Below are 18,282 nucleotides of genomic sequence, written 5' to 3' on the forward strand. Positions count from 1 at the left end.
CTGACCTTCCTGGATGAGCTTGGGTCAGTCATTTCCCCTCCATGTGCTTCAACATCCCCCACTGCAAACGGGGATTAATAATGTGCTCTCTGCTTAGAAAAGGGCTGGCCTCAGATGAGAGGCCCTACCAAAATGCAGAGTACCCTGGAGAGTCCCCTCAGCGTGTAAGGAACTAAACCAAAAACACGCTCTCTTGCAAACTGCAGCTCCTTCCTAACCCATTGGCATTTCTGTAGAGCAGTGGTTCTCAAACTTTAGCAACCTGAGGATCCCCGTTTTGATTTAAAATTTTTCAGAGATTCGCAAATCCCCCACTCAGCCCCGGGCCTCACCCCCTCTCCAACGGTGCCCCTCTTCCACACCCCTTTCCACCCCCTCCCCGAAGCATGCCCTGTACTTGCACCTCCCCCTCCCTCCCAGTGCCTCCTGTATGCCCTTACAGACCCCAGTTTGAGAAATGCGGCTGTAGAGTATTTCATGTGGCCCGCGCCCTGTCTGTTCTGTGGCAAGCTGAGCCTAACTCCTGTGACAAGGCCTTGAGGGATGGCAGTGCTAAATCCCACAGTGCCCTAGGAGGCAAGTGGGTTGAATGTAAGGTGAACAGGCCAGCCTGTGACAATAGTTTGGTATAATCTCCATTGCAGGAGGTCTTGTGTGACGATAGTGTGGTATAATCTCCATTGCAGGAGGTCTTGTGTGACGATAGTGTGGTATAATCTCCATTGCAGGAGGTCTTGATTTACTCTGCCCTCTAGTGTCTTGTGTGCTGCGGCATGCTATACTTGCACTGCGTGGGGACTGAAATGGTTGCAGAGGAGGCAGGAGTCTGTATGGCTCCCGCTCGTGTGTGTATACCCTGTATCCGTGCAGCAGAGTTGGGGACTGTTAGGCTGGGAGGCAGTTTGGGCGTTTGCCACCCGAGTTCAGTGGAGGTTTTGGCACTGGGGTGGCACTGCATAGAATCATAGAATATTAAGGTTGGAAGAGACCTCAGAAGGTCATCTAGTTCAATCCCCTGCTCAGAGCAGGACCAACACCAACTAAATCATCCCAGACAAAGCTTTGTCAAGCCTGGCCTTAAAAACCTCCCTAGGTAACCCATTCCAGTGCTTCACCACCCGCCTAGTGAACTAGTGTTTCCTAATATCCAACCTAGACCTCCCCCACTGCAACTTGAGACCATTGCTTCTTGTTCTGTCGTCTACTACCACTGAGAACAGCCTAGCTCATTCCTCTTTGGAACCCCGCTTCAGGTAGTAGAAGGCTGCTATCAAATCCCCCCTTACTCTTCTCTTCTACAGACTAAATAAGACCAGTTCCCTCAACCTCTCCTCATAAGTCATGTGCCCCAGCCCCCTAAGCATTTTTGTTGCCCTCCACTGGACTCTCTCCAATTTGTCCAAATCCCTTCTGTAGCGCGGGGACCAAAACTGAACGCAGTACTCCAGGTGTGGCCTCACCAGTGCCAAATAGAGGGGAATAATCACTTTCCTCGATCAGCTGGCAGTGCTCCTACTAATACAGACCAATAGGCCGTTGGCCTTCTGTTGACTCATATCCAGCTTCTCATCCACTGTAATCCCCAGGTCCTTTTCTGCAGAACTGCTGCTTAGCCAGTCGGTCCCCAGCCTCTAGCGGTGCATGGGATTCTGCCTTCCTAAATGCAGGACTCTGCACTTGTCCTTGTTGAACCTCATCAGATTTCTTTTGGCCCAATCCTCCAATTTGTCTAGGGGACTCTGGACCCTATCCCTACCCTCCAGCTTATCTACCTCTCCCCCAGCTAAGTATCATCTGCACATTTGCTGAGGGTGCAATTAATCCCATCATCCAGTTCATTAATTAAGATGTTGAACAAAACCAGTCCCAGGACCTGGGGAACTCCACTTGATACCAGCTGCCAACTAGACATCGAACCGTTGATCACTACTTGTTGAGCCCAACATTGTAGCCAGCTTCCTATCCACTTTATAGTACATTCATCCAATCCATACTTCCATTTTAACTTGCTGGTAAGAATACTGTCATCAGACTGTATCAAAAGCTTTGCTAAAGTCAAGATATATCACATCCACCACTTTCCCCATATTCACAGAGCCAGTTATCTCATCATAGAAGGCATGATGTTGGTCAGGCATAACTTGCCCTTGGTGAATCCATGTTGACTCTTCCTGATCATCTTCCTCTCCTCCACCTGCCTCAGAATGGACTCCTTGAGGACCTGCTCCATGATTTTGCCAGGGACCGAAGTGAGTCTGTAGTACCTCGGGTTCTCCTTCTTTCCTTTTTAAAATATGGGCACTATATTTGCCTTTTTCCAATTGTCCTGATCACCACAAATTTTCAGAGATAATGGCCAATGGCTCTGCCATCACATCAGCCAACTTCCTCAGCACCCTTGGATGCATTAGATCTGGACCCATAGACTTGTGCACATCAAGCTTTTCTAAATAGTCCTTAACCAGTTCTTTCACCACTGAGGGCTGCTCACCTTCTCCCCGTACTGTGTTGCCCAGTGCAGCAGTCTGAGAGCTGACCTTGTCTGTGAAGATCGAGGCAAAAAAAGTGTTGAGTACTTCAGCTTTTTCCACATCATCTGTCACTATGTTGCCTCCCCCATTCAGTAAGGGTCCCACACTTTCCCTGACCACCTTCTTGTTGCTAACATACCTGGATAAACCCTTTTTGTTACCCTTCACATCTTTTGCTAGCTGCAACTCCAGTTGCGCCTTGGCCTTCCTGATTACACCCCACATGCTCTAGCAATGTTTTTGTACTCCTCTCTAGTTATCTGTCCAAATTTCCACTTCTTGTAAGCTTCCCCTCCTCCTCTCTGTAGGTGAACACGGCAGCAATCATTGACATTTTGGGATGGAGGGGGAACAGATCGAGGACCTTGTTTCCTTCTCCCTGCCCTACCAGCCTGTGACCACTTCCTGCCTCCCTACTATACCCCTGCATCCACTAAAGGTGGCTAGGCACAGCTCTGCAGGTTTCGGCCAAAATGATCAGCAGCAAAGCAGTTATTGACATTTAAATAGCCATCATTAGGTATCAGAGCTCTCACTTCCCAGGGAGGAACTGTTCACACCTCTCTGAGCGCTTGGTTCAGGCTTCTGTAGAGTCAGAAGAACAGAACTGCCTCAGTTTGTGTCTTTTTCGTACCTGGGAAGTTCCTTTCACACCCCGAAGGGTTGGAGAGTGATTTAGTTTTGTTAATGAAAGCTTAGGCCTGGTCTACACTATAGACCTAGAGCGATATAACTGCATGGCTCAGGGGTGTTAAAAATCCACCCTCCTGAGTGATACAGATGTACCGACCTAACCCTCCGTGTAGAGAGTGCTATGTCAGCGAGTAGTGGATTAATTAAACCAGTGGTTCTCAACCTTTTTTCATGAGAGGATTGTGTCTCTCGGGTCAGTGGTGGAGTAGGGTCCTTGCCTTGGAATCGTTGAGAGCTCAAGGTCCTGGATATATTCTAAATCTCTTCCTTTGCTTCTTGTCTTCTGCCCATGACTGTGACCTGGATCACTTAAGAGCCTCATGTTAATCTACTAGTTAACATTTGTCCACAGTTCTTCCATATAAGTTGAGGAGTGTGTTTCTGGGTTAGTTTAACTCTTGAGGGGAGCTATAAGGCTCTGCAGCCAGCAACAAGAATTCACTTTGCTGCAGTAATCGCCCTGAATTGCACAGCTTGGAGTCATCTTCATGTGAGTACAAAATGGAATTTGTAAGTCAAAATATCCCCCTTTCAGAGCTATGTGTTTCCTGGGCCTGACAGGTAGGAACATGGCTGCAGCCAAGTGCAGAGCTCTGAAACCATTGCAGACTTGCTGGGCTTTTCTTGCCTTGCCATTGGGTTGAGCTGGTAAACGGATCTTGTATCTCTCATTCTATTCTGTGCAGGTGGCCTGTGTCTTTGAATCCAACAGTTTTTTCAGCGCCTCCCGTGACAAGACAGTCATGATGTGGGAGCTACACAGGAACTCGGGGCCGAGCCAGCACTTCCCAGGACATGACTTGGTTGTAACTGGACTGGCGGTGAGCCCAGGTGAGGCCCAGCTGACTCCTACTGCTGGCAGCTGCAGTAATGCTGGTTTCTCTGCCCTCTCTTACATAGTCATTGTGGTTGTAGATTCTTTACAGCTGTGCACAGGTTCACGGGACAACACCATGTGCAAGTGGGACATAGAGACCGGGGAGTGTCTGCGGAGAGCTGCCATCTCCAGGAATCTGGTAAGAGCAGATGTCCCTGTTTGCCCTAGAATGGCAGCTCCCTACCCACTGGCTCGTGTGCATGTGAATCTATGCAAAGGGGAAGCTATTTTTGCTGCTGCCCTAGCAGCGATGCAGTGGTTTCCTTGTGCATATGGTGAGAGCAGGCCTTGCCCCCCACACAAACTCCAGTTGCATGTTTCATTAATGCTCTGACCTCAGGCAGGCCAGGGCAGTAGCCACTGAAAGCTATTCACAATGGATGGCACTTCAGGGGCCCTGGTAACTGGAAGTGGTGGGTCCACCTCACCAGATGCCCAGTTTGCACTGATCAGCATATTTGAAAGAAGCCTCTGCAAGGAGGCCAGTGGTGAGAGGGCACATTCTCTGCCTCTCCAGATAATGGCAAAACCGCAGAGCGTGTGGCTGGTACCTGGGAGGTGTCTATCCTGGGTGCACTGCAGCGTTTGCTTCCCAGTGCTTTATCTGGCACATCTACCAACCTAAAACTCCCCTGGGGAAACCCAGTGGTGCAGGTGTAACCCAAAGCTCCAGGACATGGACCCTAGCTTTCCAGAATGACTAAGGTGAATTTTAGAAGAAGCCTTTCACACTGGGTCCCAGCTTGATCAACCAGGAATCCCAGCAAAAGTCCTAAGCCTAGCACTCAGGCCATTGGATCAGAGGCAGCCTGGAGTGAATGGGTGTAACTACCTGGGGGAGCGTGGGTCACACTCAGCAGTGACTTCCGTGCTGAGGAAATTGAATGTGTCCTGGACACCTTGGACTTGTTGGAAGTGAGGTCCCTGCCCCAGAGTGCTCAGTGGACAATGCAAAACGAGAGGAGCAACAATGCAACAGCATTTTAGCGTAATCCTGCCCACATCCCCAAGAGCAGGAAGAGACCCCAGCAGGAGGGTGTGAGGTAAAGCAGGCTTCAGCTTCCATTCCATCATCTCTGCACTTCAATTACTGCATTGGTGACATCTACTTGCAGCACACGTGCTGTTCTGTCACTGCCACCCACTTTCTTACCCGTCATTTAAGACCCTACTATAGCGTCTGAGAGCTGTGATAGTGCAACACTGATTTGCTGTCACGTCAGTGTGATCATTGTACAAAGTAGTAATTGTGATAACCTGTTGCACGTGTAGCCCCCTTGTCTGCCATTGCCTGGCACATGAGTTAAGCCTCATGGCTCCTCATGTGAGGCAGGGTATGTCCTATCCCAGGGCCGGATTAACTTTTTATGGGCCCGGCGCCAAACATATTTGTGGGTCCCCATGGGGGAAGGTGCAGGGTGGTGGGATGGTCAGTCTCCAGAGTGAAGGGCAGGCTGGGGGCAATGAGGCACAGTGTGGCAGGAGCAGCCCCACTCCGCGCAGCCCAGCAGGAGGGCACTGTTTAGAAACCTGCAGCTGCCAGACGCACACTGGTCTGCCCAGCCCTGTGCTGCCAGTGGGCCCATTCCCCTTGGGGGTGGGCCTGCACCACACCGCCCCTCTGCCCAGCGCCCCACCCTTATGTCCAGTGCCTCTATGACTAGCCCTCACCCCTCCCAGAGACCTCTGCCGCTGGCCTCCCACCACAACTGCACAGCACCCTGCACACCACACCGCTCGCCCTGCGCCCCTTGCCCATAGACCTCCCCACTGCCCACCACCTTCCTCACAGTCCCGCCATCACAGCTGCATAGCACCCCATATTCCTGAGGGGATTCTGCACCAAAAAATTAAAAATTCTGTGCACGGTATTTTAAAATTCTGCAAATTTTATTTGTCAATAAATAAATCTGGAGGCTCCAACGTGGCAGTGGAGAGCACAGGCCACTGGTTGCATGGAGGTGGGAGATCACCATGCAGCCTCCTCCCACCCCACCCCGGGATAGGGACTCAGCAGTGAGGCTGCATCCAACCATGACACAGTGCAAGGGCCAGGTCTGCCACAGAAACACCCTGGGCCCCTGCCCCCATGTGCCAGGCGCACCAGGTGTGGGAGAGCAGGCTCAGCCCGGCAGCAGGATCCCAGTGCAGAGGGACTTAGTGTGGGGGGATCCAGGTGGGGATAAGAGAGTTCTCTGGGGGGCAGTCTGGGTGTGGGTGGCTCAGTGGGAGATTTGGATGCACAGAAGCTCATTGGGGAGTTCCAGGTGCAGGGGCAATGGGACTCTGCAGGGGATCCAGGTGAAGGTGTTTGGGGCTAGTGGGGGGGGTGTCTAGGTGCAGGGGAAGTGGAGTTTATTTGGGTGGGGGTCCAGGTACAGGTGGTTGAGGCTCAGTGGGGAGGGTGTCTGGGGGGGGGGGGCTCATCAGGGTGGTACAGATGCAGGGGAGGTGGGGCTTGTTAGGGTGAGGGTTCGATGGGCCTGCTTAACAGGGAAGCCCCAGCTTCTGCCAAGGGGATTCAGCATGCTGGGCTCCAGCCCCCCTCCCCCCCCGCCTCTGCTTCCCCCATCCTCTTCCCTTCTCCTCCCATGCTCCTTCCCCACTGCTCCATTTCCCCAGGCTTGGGAGGCAGGCAGGAAACCGCCCCCCAGCACTCACTGGTGGAGTGGAGCGGGTTGGGACCGGGTCGCTCCACTTCCTCCCACCTGATGATTTGGAGGGCGGGCCCGACCCCGCACTCACTGGGCAGCAGGAAGTGAAGTGACCCGGCCCCAGCACCCTCCTCTCTGCTCCGGTGGCTGGGTGTGCCCGATCCCTGCTGCAGTCTCCCAGGGCACTTAGCTCAGGGGAGAGGGCTTGGGGGGCAAGGGGTGGGGGCAGCTTTCCTGGCCATCTCAGCCGGCCGGGGCATTGGGCTGGCCGGCGCCCCTTCTGACTCTGGGCCTGGCGCCATGGTAAACCCGGTACTGCTGGGCAGACTGGGGCACTGAAGGGTTAGGGCCATCCCTTAGCCCATTGCGAAATCAGGCTCCAGGTGACTTGCCCAAAGGCAGAGAGTTGAAATGAGTCAGGACTAGAACCTGAACTCCCACTTCCCACTCCGCAGCACAAAAGTGGCTAGACTGGGTCAGACTCAATGTCCAGCTAGCCCCGTCTCTTGCCATCGACAGCATGCAGTGCCAGCTACTTGAGAGGGAAGGGCAGGAATCCCTGTAGAGAACAATGTGGAGTAACCTGACCATGGGGAAGCTTCTTTCTGACTCCCTTAAAGGTGGTCTCATGTCCTGAGACAGGAGGGTTTTCGATTACCCATAGAAATGTCCCGTTGGGATTTTGTGTAGGGCAGTTTAACGCTACAAGAGCCCGTACCTACTGACCAAGTCCCCTCTCCTCCTTCGTTGCACCTCAGATCACACACTGGCTACTAAGGGAGCAGCATTGATGGGATCCAGAGGTAGCTCCGCCCAGCCCTCCTGGCTCCAGTGATGGCTGCTTGGGACAGAGGATGGCTGGGCCCCAAGAGCAGTGTATGTTGGGCAGGGGTTCGTTTGGGCTGTGGTAGGTGGACAGGATTCTGGTACTTATTTCCCTTCGGCAGGTAACACACCTGTGCTGGGTTCCTGCAGAGCCGTATGTCATCCAGACGTCAGAGGATAAAACAATCAGGTAAAGCCTAGCAGTGGGAACCAGCTGCAGAGGTGAGACTTGGTGTATTCAGGAGAACGTGGGTGAGGAGTCCCAGAGCTTTGTAAAACCATCCCATGGACAGTGCTGGTGATTAGGCCTGTTGGTGGGATGGGGGCTGCTAATGGCCTTGGACTGCAGAGCTGCTCACTTGGGTCCAGAATGAGTGCCTCGGCATCCCCAGACCAGTGCACTATGGTTGTCGGGCGCCTTTCTCCTTCACTGGGTGGGCGGCAGTGGCATCTTTCATTCCTCAACCCATCTTTTGGCAGGCCAGGTGTTTCTAACCCTGGTGAGGAAGTAGATACACCAATAGAGTACTTCATTACTGCTTGAATTGGGGTAATAAGGAGGTTATTGTTTGGAGTCCGCAGCACAAACCACAGCAGGGAGTGGCTTTCTAGGTTAGTGAAGTTGTCTCCCAAGCTCTGTTGCTAGAAGCAAACCTTGTGCTAACCTCATATTTTGTGGAGAGCATGATCTACGGTGGGGTAGCGCATGATCAGGGCACCAGTGCTGTGAGCAATACCACTTGCCACTGGGTGGAAGCTACGTTAGTATTTGGCATGGCTTTGTCATCACTGATCAATATTATTACCATTGCTAGTAAGTTTGCAGACAGCATACGTGATACGCAGCAGAGCAGGAGGGTGACCAGCTATAAGAGGAGCAGTGTCCAGGGCTGCCCAGCCCTCTCCCAGGCAAAGGGAGCCACCAGCAAAGAAAAGAAACCGGCATTTCAAAGTGGCCAAGATGGAAATCCCCATGCAGCCGAGCTACAGGGTGGGAGATGGATGAGGCAAAGGGAATGGGGCTGAAAACATGTTGTGGTCTGAAGGGGGAAGTGTTGTTGTTTAACATGAGTATTTCAGTAGCTTCTCCTCAAGGCCCCAACCAAGACTGGGCCCTTTGTGCTAGGCCCATGGAGCTTGCAGGCATGGAGGCTAGATCTCAAGGGAGGAATGACTCTAGCTTGGGTGGAGGGAAGGAGGGCTCTGGTTCACACACGTGGAACACCACAAAGAACTAGAGAATTGGCTGGTCTGGGCCAGAACATGGGGATGAGTCATGGAGCTCGGTAACCTTTGAAATAGAGGAGAAGAGGCCCAGGCTGGAGGTGTGAAGAGATTGGGTTGTGCATATTGTCATGAGCATGCATCAAAATAGCCAGCTTGCATTCTCTTTTGTAGAGTCTGCCCCAGTAACTGGCCAGACGGTGCGAGGAGTTCAATCACTATATTAACTCTCCCTCGCTTGTTCTTTTTTCCTCCTTTCCAGGATCTGGGACAGCCGGGAGCTGCAGGTGGCCCATAGGTTCCCGGTAAAGCAGTATATTCAGACCTACTGTGATGTAAGCCAGGATGGCCGGTATTGCATCAGCAGCAGCAATGGCTTTGGTGGGGAGGGCTGCGAAGCCACAGTGAGTTTTCTGGCTGGGCAGCAAATTGCTGCTTGTTCTAGATCTCTCCAGAAATTGATACCTATAGATGGTAACCTGTCTCGCGGGCAGCAGGGCTCAGCGGGTTCACGTTGGTGCTCTGAGAGCAATCCTGCCAGGAAGTGCAGCCTGTGCGCTGGACTGGCTTTAGCCTTGGTATTACCTGTCCCCCACCAAAGGCTCTTACGTAAATTAAATTGTCATAGGATAAGAGGGAAGATCCTTTCATGGATTGAGAACTGGTTAAAAGACAGGGAACAAAGGGTAGGAATTAATAGTAAATTTTCAGGATGGAGAGGGGTAAATAGTGGTGTTCCCCAAGGGTCAGTCCTAGGACCAATCCTATTCAACTTATTCATAAATGATCTGGAGAAAGGGGTAAACAGTGAGTTTGCAGATGATCCTAAACTGCTCAAGATAGTTAAGACCAAAGCAGACTGCGAAGAATTTCAAAAAAATCTCACAAAACTAAGTGATTGGGCAACAAAATGGCAAATTTTGTGAGAAATTTGAAATTTAATGAGTATAAATGTAAAGTAATGCACATTGGAAAAAATAACCCTACTATACATACAATATGGTGAGGGCTAATTTAGCTACAACGAATCAGGAAAAAGATCTTGGAGTCATTGTGTATAGTTCTCTGAAGACATCCACGCAGTGTGCAGCGGCAGTCAAAAAAGCAAACAGGATGTTAGGAATCATTAAAAAAGGGACAGAGAATAAGATGGAGAATATCATATTGCCCTTATATAAATCCATGGTACACCCACATCTTGAATACTGCATACACATGTGGTCTCCTCATCTCAAAAAAGATATACTGGCATTAGAAAAGGGCAACTAAAATGATTAGGGGTTTGGAACATGTCCCATATGAGGAGATATTAGAGGCTAGGGCTTTTCAGCTTGGAAAAGAGGAGACTAAGGGGGGATATGATAGAGGTCTATAAAATCATGAGTGGTGTGGAAAAAGTGAATAAGGAAAAGTTATTTACTTGTTCCCATAATATAAAAACTAGGGGCCACCAAATGAAATTAATGGGCAGCAGGTTTAAAACAAATAAAAGGAAGTTTTTGAGTTTTTGGCTAACTGTTCTTCAAACTCCTTTTTGGCTTTCCTTCTTACATTTTTACACTTAATTTGGCCGTGTTTATGCTCCTTTCTATATACCTCACTAGGATTTGACTTCCACTTTTTGAAAGAAGCCTTTTTATCTTTCACTGCTTCTTTTACATGGTTGTTAAGCCACGGTGGCTCTTTTTTAGTTCTTTTACTGGGTTTTTAAATTTGGGGTATACATTTAAATTGAGCTTCTATTATGGTGTCTTTGAAAAGTGTCCATGCAGCTTGCAGGGATTTCACTCGAATCACTGTAACTTTTAATTTCTGTTTAGTAAATTGGTGAAGTGGCCTTCGGGTTGAGCTCTTTGTGTCTGTTCCTTTGCAGCTGTGGGACCTAAGGCAGACAAGAAGCCGAGTGCGTGAGTACAAGGGGCATTTCCAAACCACAGCATCCTGTGTCTTCCTTCCCAACGGTGTGGGTCTGATCCCAGTCGTTGCCACTTCATCACATGACTGCATGGTGAAGGTCTGGAACCAAGACAGCGGAGGTACGGCCTCGAAATGTGACTTAGGGCTTGGCTACACTTGCGAGTTAGAGCGCATTAATGCAGCCCCGGGCGCCCTAACTCCTGACCCATCCACACTGGCAAGGCACTTAGAGTGCCTGGACTCTGCAGCTGGAGCGCTCCTGGTAATTCAGCTCCACGAGAAGCATAGCACTTGCTGCGCCTTGGCTGAAACGCCCAAGCGTCAGTGGGAACAAGATGTTCCATCACTGCACTCTGATTGACCTCCAGAAATGTCCCATAATCCCCTTAGGTCAAGTGGCCACTCTTTTCATTGTTTTGAACTCAGCTGTAGGAATGCAGATATGCCCTTTCAAAGCTCCGTTTCTGACATCCCTATGCTTATCTGCTCCAGGACAAAGCAACCATTACTGAGGAATGCTGCTTGCTTTGAGTGAGTGAGAGAGAGGCCAGGGGGGAGGGGGGATCTACTGCTGTCTGAACTTACAAGACAGCATGCTGACACACTCTCAGCTCCCCAAAAACCCACTCTTCCCCCACATACACACAACACACTCCCTGTCACACTCCACCCCCCACCCCCGCATTTGAAAAGTATGTTGCAGCCACTTGCACACTGGGATAGCTACCATAATGCATGTTGCAAGACCTGCTAATGTGGCCACATCAGTGCGCTTCCAGCTGAGAGTGTAAACACAGGGTAGCGTTTTCCCTGCTGTGGTCTCCGAAGGCTGTTTTAACTCCCAGCACTCTACATCTGCAAGTGTAGCCATGCCCCTGGGAGGAACCACGTATTGATGGGGTGTTAAAACGTCCCTCTTTATTCCTCTCTCAGATGGTTGGTGATGTGCTACTGAGCCTTTATCCCAGCAGTCCCCAAACTTTGGAGGGTCGCGCCTCCCTTACCCATGTCCATACCCCTCCTCCCCGGGGCGAGGAGTGGGGATATGGCTCTGGGTGGGTGGGGGGACACGGAAAGGGTTAAGGGGGCCAAGGCTGGGGCCTCAACTGGGGATGGGTCTGGTGCTGGGAGCCATAGAGGAAAAATTTGCCAAGTTCTCCGCCCCCGCTCAAATTTGCCTCTGCCTCCTCCCCTGAGCACGCCGCATCCACGCTTCTCCTCCCAGCACTTGCCACTGCGAAACAGCTGTTTCATGGCGTAACAAGCTCTGGGAGGAAGGGGGGAGGAGCGGGAACACAGCGTGCTCAGGGGAGAAGGCGGGGAAGAGACTGGGACGGGGCGCGGATTTGGGGAAGGAGTTGAAATGGGGGCGGCGCAGGGGCAGGTCAAGAACTCACCGGCATCAGCAGGGCCACGGCCAGGAGCGGAATGGAGCTGCAGCTGGGCCTGTGGCCAGGTGCAGCTCCACTGCTTGCCTCGGCCCCAGGCCGGGAACGAAGCCGCAGCCAGCAGCTGAGGCTGGGAGCTGGCAGGGGCCGGGAGTGGAGCTCCGGCCGGGTGCAGAGCTGCACCGAGGCTGGGGATGGGGATGCAGCTGGGGGCAGGAAGGGGCTGGGTGGTGCTCCCTCCACACCGCCCATGGGGGCTGTCCTGGGCCCCACCACGCCCTCCCAGATGCTCCTCCATGCTACCATGGAGTGTGCACCCCACAGTTTGGGGACCTCTGCTTTATTCTGTAGGTCACTGACCCAGATCCAGCCTATGGGGTTTTGACAGAAATGGCTATTTCGTGACCTGTGATAAACAGCTTGGACTCAGTTTCTATATCACAAAAATAATGAGTGCTCAGGTTTGTAGCCTCGGAACTCAGTCGCATCCTGATTAAAGTGAAAGGATGCTATAAAGCGTGCAGTTTTACAGATGAGACAGTCCGGCAGCTGGGAGGACAGGATAACATATGAAAGGAAATGCCAAGGTGTTGTCCCAATTGGACTAGATGCTGTAATTGAATTTTGGAGCCAGGGCCTGGTTACTAAACATTCCCGCTCACTTTGGTTGATGTTCGCAGGGCTGGCTCTAGGCACCAGCAAAGCAAGCAGGTGCTTGGGGCGGCACATTTGCAGGGACGGCAGGGATCCAGCATAGGAGCTAAGAACCAACAGGCGGCCCTGGAAGCTGTAGTTCCTTGGTTAGCTCCCTGCCTATAGAGCCAACCCTGGAGCAGGGAAAGAACTACATTTCCCAGCATTCCCTTGGCCGCTATCAACAGGAAAGGGAGGGGGAGGGAGTGAGGTAGCTGAGACCTCATGCTGCAGCTTGCTGTGAATGGAGAGCTCACTGCTAGAATGGGGTGGCACTATGAACAGTAGGGTTACCATAATTAACATTCAAAAAAGAAGTATCAGAGGGGTAGCCGTGTTAGTCTGAATCTGTATAAAGCAACAGAGGGTCCTGTGGCACCTTTGAGACTAACAGAAGTACTGGGAGCATAAGCTTTCGTGGGTAAGAACCTCACTTCTTCAGATGCAAGTAATGGAAATCTCCAGAGGCAGGTATATATCAGTGTGGAGATAATGAGGTTAGTTCAATCAGGGAGGGTGAGGTGCTCTGCTAGCAGTTGAGGTGTGAACACCAAGGGAGGAGAAACTGTTTCTGTAGTTGGATAGCCATTCACAGTCTTTGTTTAATCCTGATCTGATGGTGTCAAATTTGCAAATGAACTGGAGCTCAGCAGTTTCTCTTTGGAGTCTGGTCCTGAAGTTTTTTTGCTGTAAGATGGCTACCTTTACATCTGCTATTGTGTGGCCAGGGAGGTTGAAGTGTTCTCCTACAGGTTTTTGTATATTGCCATTCCTGATATCTGACTTGTGTCCATTTATCCTCTTGCGTAGTGACTGTCCAGTTTGGCCAATGTACATAGCAGAGGGGCATTGCTGGCATATGATGGCATATATAACATTGGTGGATGTGCAGGTGAATGAGCCGGTGATGTTGTAGCTGATCTGGTTAGGTCCAGTGATGGTGTTGCTGGTGTAGATATGTGCGCAGAGTTGGCATTGAGGTTTGTTGCATGGGTTGGTTCCTGAGTTAGAGTTGTTATGGTGCGGTGCGTGGTTGCTGGTGAGAATATGCTTGAGGTTGGCAGGTTGTCTGTGGGCGAGGACTGGCCTGCCTCCCAAGGTCTGTGAAAGTGAGGGATCATTGTCCAGGATGGGTTGTAGATCACTGATGATGCGTTGGAGAGGTTTAAGCTGAGGACTGTAGGTGATGGCCAGTGGAGTTCTGTTGGTTTCTCTTCTGGGCCTGTCTTGTAGCAGGAGGCTTCTGGGTACAAAGACTGTGAATGGCTATCTGGAGATTTCCATTACTTGCATCTGAAGAAGTGAGGTTCTTACCCACGAAAGCTTATGCTCCCAGTACTTCTGTTAGTCTCAAAGGTGCCACAGGACCCTCTGTTGCTTTATTCAAAAAAGAAGACACTCCACGGGGGTAGCCCCGCCCCAATCCACTCCCTCCCACTTCCCGCCCCCTGACTGCCCCCTCCAGAACCCCCAACCCATCCAACCCACCCGGCTTCTTGTCCCCTGATCACCCCCTCCTGAGACCCCTGCTCCTAACCACCGCCTGGGACCCCACCCACTATTTAAGCCTCCCTTCTCCTTGTCCACGACTGCCCCCTACTGAGACTCCCCCACCCTAACTGCCCCCCTAGAACCTCACCCCCTACCTGTCCTTTGACTGCCCCGACCCCTATCCACACCCCCGCCCCCTGACAGGCCATCGGGACTCCCACGCCTATCCAACTGCTGCCTGTCCCCTGACTGCCCACCCCCAGAACCCCTGACCCATCTAACCCCCCCCTCCCTGCCTGTGACTGCTCCCCCGAACCTCTGCCCCATCCAACCCCCCCTTCTCCCTGTCCCTTGACTGCCCCCCGAGATGCCATACCCCTTCTCCAACCCCCCCCAGCCCCCTGACCGTGTCGCTCAGATCGGCATGTCTGGCTCCGAGCACAGCCAGACACGCTGCTGCGCTCCCCCGCGGAGCACGCAGCCCCGTCCCCCCAGAGTGCTGCCAGCGCAGCGTGCTGAGGCTGCAGGGGAGGAGCAGAGGAGGGGCTCTGGCTGCTGGAGGCCCCAATGTAAGCGGCTCAATCCATCCAGGCCGCCCTGTCAGCCGCGCCGCGCTCTGCATTGTTACTTCATTTCTCCCAAATCAAATATACTGATCCACTGTAACTTGCTGTAGAAAAAGTAGGATAAAATTGAGCAAGAAATGCTTCCCCGTGGTTATTAGGAGTGGAATTGCTATTTTCAACAGCCATTGCCATTTTTTTATTTTATTTGTTTAAAAGGAAGACAGTGATATTGCATTGGCAAATTCCCCATAGAAACAAAGAGTGGAACAAAAGAATAATAAAGGCACCTCAACTTTTCCTCATTTAGGACAGTCTTATAATATGCATCCAGATATCCTTCAATCACACAAGCTGAAAATTGTTCCACTTTACTGCAGTTCTGTAACCATATTGGAACCAATCCTGTCTGTGTTCTGTGCACATCCAAAATTCCTGCTGAATGACCTGCCCTGGGAGCGAGTTACCAGTGATCCAGGGCTGGGGCGGCAGGGGGGTGCGGGTGGGGGTGGGGGCCAGAGCTGGGACAGCAGGGGGTGCGGGTGGGGGGGGAAGAGCCCAGGGCTGGGGCAGCAGGAGAGAGCAGGGGAGAGCCCAGGGCTGGGGTGGGGGACAGCCAAAAATTTTTTTGCTTGGGGCAGCAAAAAACCTGGCCCTGAATGTTGTGACTGGGAATTACAGGCATTATGGAATTAATCTTGCTTGCTTCCCAGCCCCTCCCACCCAAGGGGTGTGATGAGGTTTGGCCTTACAATGATCTGAGAACAAAGAGCAAATACCTCCTAAGCACTATTATTATTATTATACTCGGAGGCTTGTGTTAGTTGCTGCTTATCTACCATCCAGTTTAGAATACGGAGGGGAGAATACAGCTGGGAAACAGCTGAACTTACAGTCCTGTTACTGAGCAGACCACATGAGCGTATCTAATGCAAATGATGATGATTAGACATTTTTGTTAAACATTTCTCTTAAAATGCAGTTGTTTAAAATTGTAGGGAAAGAGTGAAATTGGATGGTCTTCCCCAGAAACGGTCTTCACCAGCATGTTCTTCTGTGGCCATGTAGTAACTCATGTGATTATGACAGGTTTCAGAGTAGCAGCCATGTTAGTCTGTATCCGCAAAAAGAACAGGAGTACTTGTGGCACCTTAGAGACTAACCAATTTATTTGGGCATAAGTTTTCATGGGCTAGAACTGATGAAGTGGGTTCTAGCCCACAAAAGCTTATGCCCAAATAAATTGGTTAGTTTCTAAGGTGCCACAAGTACTCCTCGTTCTTTTTTCTCTAGAGACTGGCAATCCTTTTTATATTTCCCTTTCCACCGTCTGACTACACCTTTTATGCAATGTGTCTACTGTAAACAGGCGTTTGCATAGACTCTCTCTCTGCCCACAGACAGTTCAGCTTCCTGCACACACCCACACTCATCCCACAGTCTGCTGGTTGTAGAGGCCACTCTCCAGCCCTGGCAGTGAAGGAACCTGAGCTCAGGCTGGATCCACGATAAACTGCCTTAGTCCTCCTGCATGAGTGCAGTATGCTGAATGCATTATTGGTATGTTAGCCTCAGTCTTAACCAGCAGTTGATAACTGCACTTGTTTTAATAATAGTTAAACTAAGACTCTGAGTGCAAAATCATGTATTATTAATTTGTGTTACGATGGTGCCTAGGACCCCAGTCATGGCCCAGGATTCCAAGCACCTATGTACAAATATAGAACAACACTGAGTGAATTTGATTCTGATTGCCTGTTTCGTAAATACCCTGTGAAAGTCAGTGCTGGTGCCACTGGGATGGGAGGAACTACTACAAATGTCCTAGAAGACATGACATTAGGCTGTCTCCAGATATAGGTGCAAATGTCTGATGTTCTAGTCTCCATTTAAAATATATATTGTGCTGAAACCTCCTTCATTTTGGAAATAAGTTCAAGTCTAAGTCATTCTAACAGCCTTGCACACCATTCCACACAACCAGAATCAGACCAAAGTATTGCAGCCCTCAGGAGACTGAACTGTTGTGTGCCATAGGCAGAGAACCAGGGCAGCTGGTGGGTGACCAAGATGTGCCAATGCCCAAGGATCCTTTAATGACAGGGAACTGATTTGAGTGAGATATTACCCAGATGATCCTAGCTAGTGATCTGCACCCTATGCTGCAAAGAGAGTGAAAACCCTCAGGTTCCTGTCAGTCTGACCTGGGGAAAATTACTTCCCAACCCCCAATTTGGTGATCAAATGTACATTGCCAAAAAAAATGTAATAAAGAAATAAGCAGGGGGAGGGCAAGGAATCTGTATGGCATTAATTAGGGTTATCCCCAGAAGTGCAGTAACGAAGAATTTTATTGGCATTGGAAGAGAGGCTTGTTTTAATGTCCATTGGTGGTGATCAAAATCATCAGGCTGTGCTGAATTAATATGACGGCTGACTGTGTTTTCTGCTCTGAGACTAATGTGTTACGGGTTTCAGCTGCACCTTCTGCAAAGCAGTAAGGCTCTAAAGTTCTGAGGTTTCTTTCTGAATGTGATCCCACTCCCATCCCCATGACTGAGAACAATAAATCCAGCAACAATTAGGTCAAAGGAATTAATGTGTTGGTGAAACAGGACCCTGCAGACAAATCACTGTGAGAACAGCATGTTCTGTTTGATGGGAATGTCCTGAGGAGAAAATCTGCTAAATGATAGTGCCTAAGCAAAACAATTAACCCTCAGGCATAGATCCTTCCACATGCTATTGTAACATACCAGCTATTACGAGAGGATGTACAGTTCCTAACAACCCCTTATGTAATGGGTACCTGAGAATGTGTCTCAAACTGTGCCAATCCCATTGCTGTCGCAGTCAGTGTGTATTAGGACTGACTCCTCCATTGTCCCAGGCTTGCAGGAGTTTCTTAAGGCTATGTTGGCTCCTGAATGGGCTTCGGATCAGCATTCTGAGAGAGCCAATCGGAGGCACAGCAGGAGCCGATCCTGAGAGCAGCCCCTGCAAAATAAGCACCGCAACAGTCTGGAGTCCCAGCTCACAATCTGGGTGACCTGCTGTCTCTAAACTCCGGATACATGTTGCACCTGCTTGCCATGTCATCTCCCCTTAATCTCTATTCCTATCCGCCATTGCGGGGGGAGCAGAAGAGCAAAGAGATGACGTGACCCAGGTGGGGCCTAGTTTTGTGCTGGTTTTCAGCACATGTATATGTCATGAGACTGTTGAGCAGTAGAAGCTCTCACTTCTTTGGGTTGAGAGAGAGGCAAGAGGGAATCTTGATCATGTCCCTTTTTTAATCCTAGAAATACCAGCTGCTAACACCTGGCTTGCAGAGGGGCCCGTGGCCACTAGGAGCCCTAGGAAGGCTCATACAGCAGGGTGCTGTGGCGGTAATGTCAGGTGGGAGAAGTACCTGACCTGGAAGAC

At 50.8% G+C, this 18,282-nt stretch overlaps 1 protein-coding gene across 5 annotated transcripts in view; it reads left to right on the top strand.

Moving 5' to 3' along the window:
* The window catches only part of WDR31 (WD repeat domain 31), a 40,361-nt gene that overhangs the window by 15,760 nt on the left and 6,319 nt on the right, over positions 1-18,282 (top strand). For 4 of the 5 annotated variants that reach the window (XM_024110378.3, XM_005295592.4, XM_024110380.3 and 1 more), the window contains 5 exons: positions 3,911-4,055; positions 4,140-4,240; positions 7,703-7,770; positions 9,067-9,208; positions 10,678-10,840. In XM_024110378.3, coding sequence (XP_023966146.1) covers positions 3,911-4,055; positions 4,140-4,240; positions 7,703-7,770; positions 9,067-9,208; positions 10,678-10,840 — 619 coding nt within the window. Of the gene's footprint in view, positions 1-3,910; positions 4,056-4,139; positions 4,241-7,702; positions 7,771-9,066; positions 9,209-10,677; positions 10,841-18,158; positions 18,256-18,282 lie in introns of all 5 variants that reach the window. The other variant, XM_042843484.2, reaches the window with a different exon arrangement.

Source organism: Chrysemys picta, chromosome 18 (assembly GCF_011386835.1).
Source record: "Chrysemys picta bellii isolate R12L10 chromosome 18, ASM1138683v2, whole genome shotgun sequence".
Lineage (NCBI taxonomy): Eukaryota > Metazoa > Chordata > Testudines > Emydidae > Chrysemys > Chrysemys picta.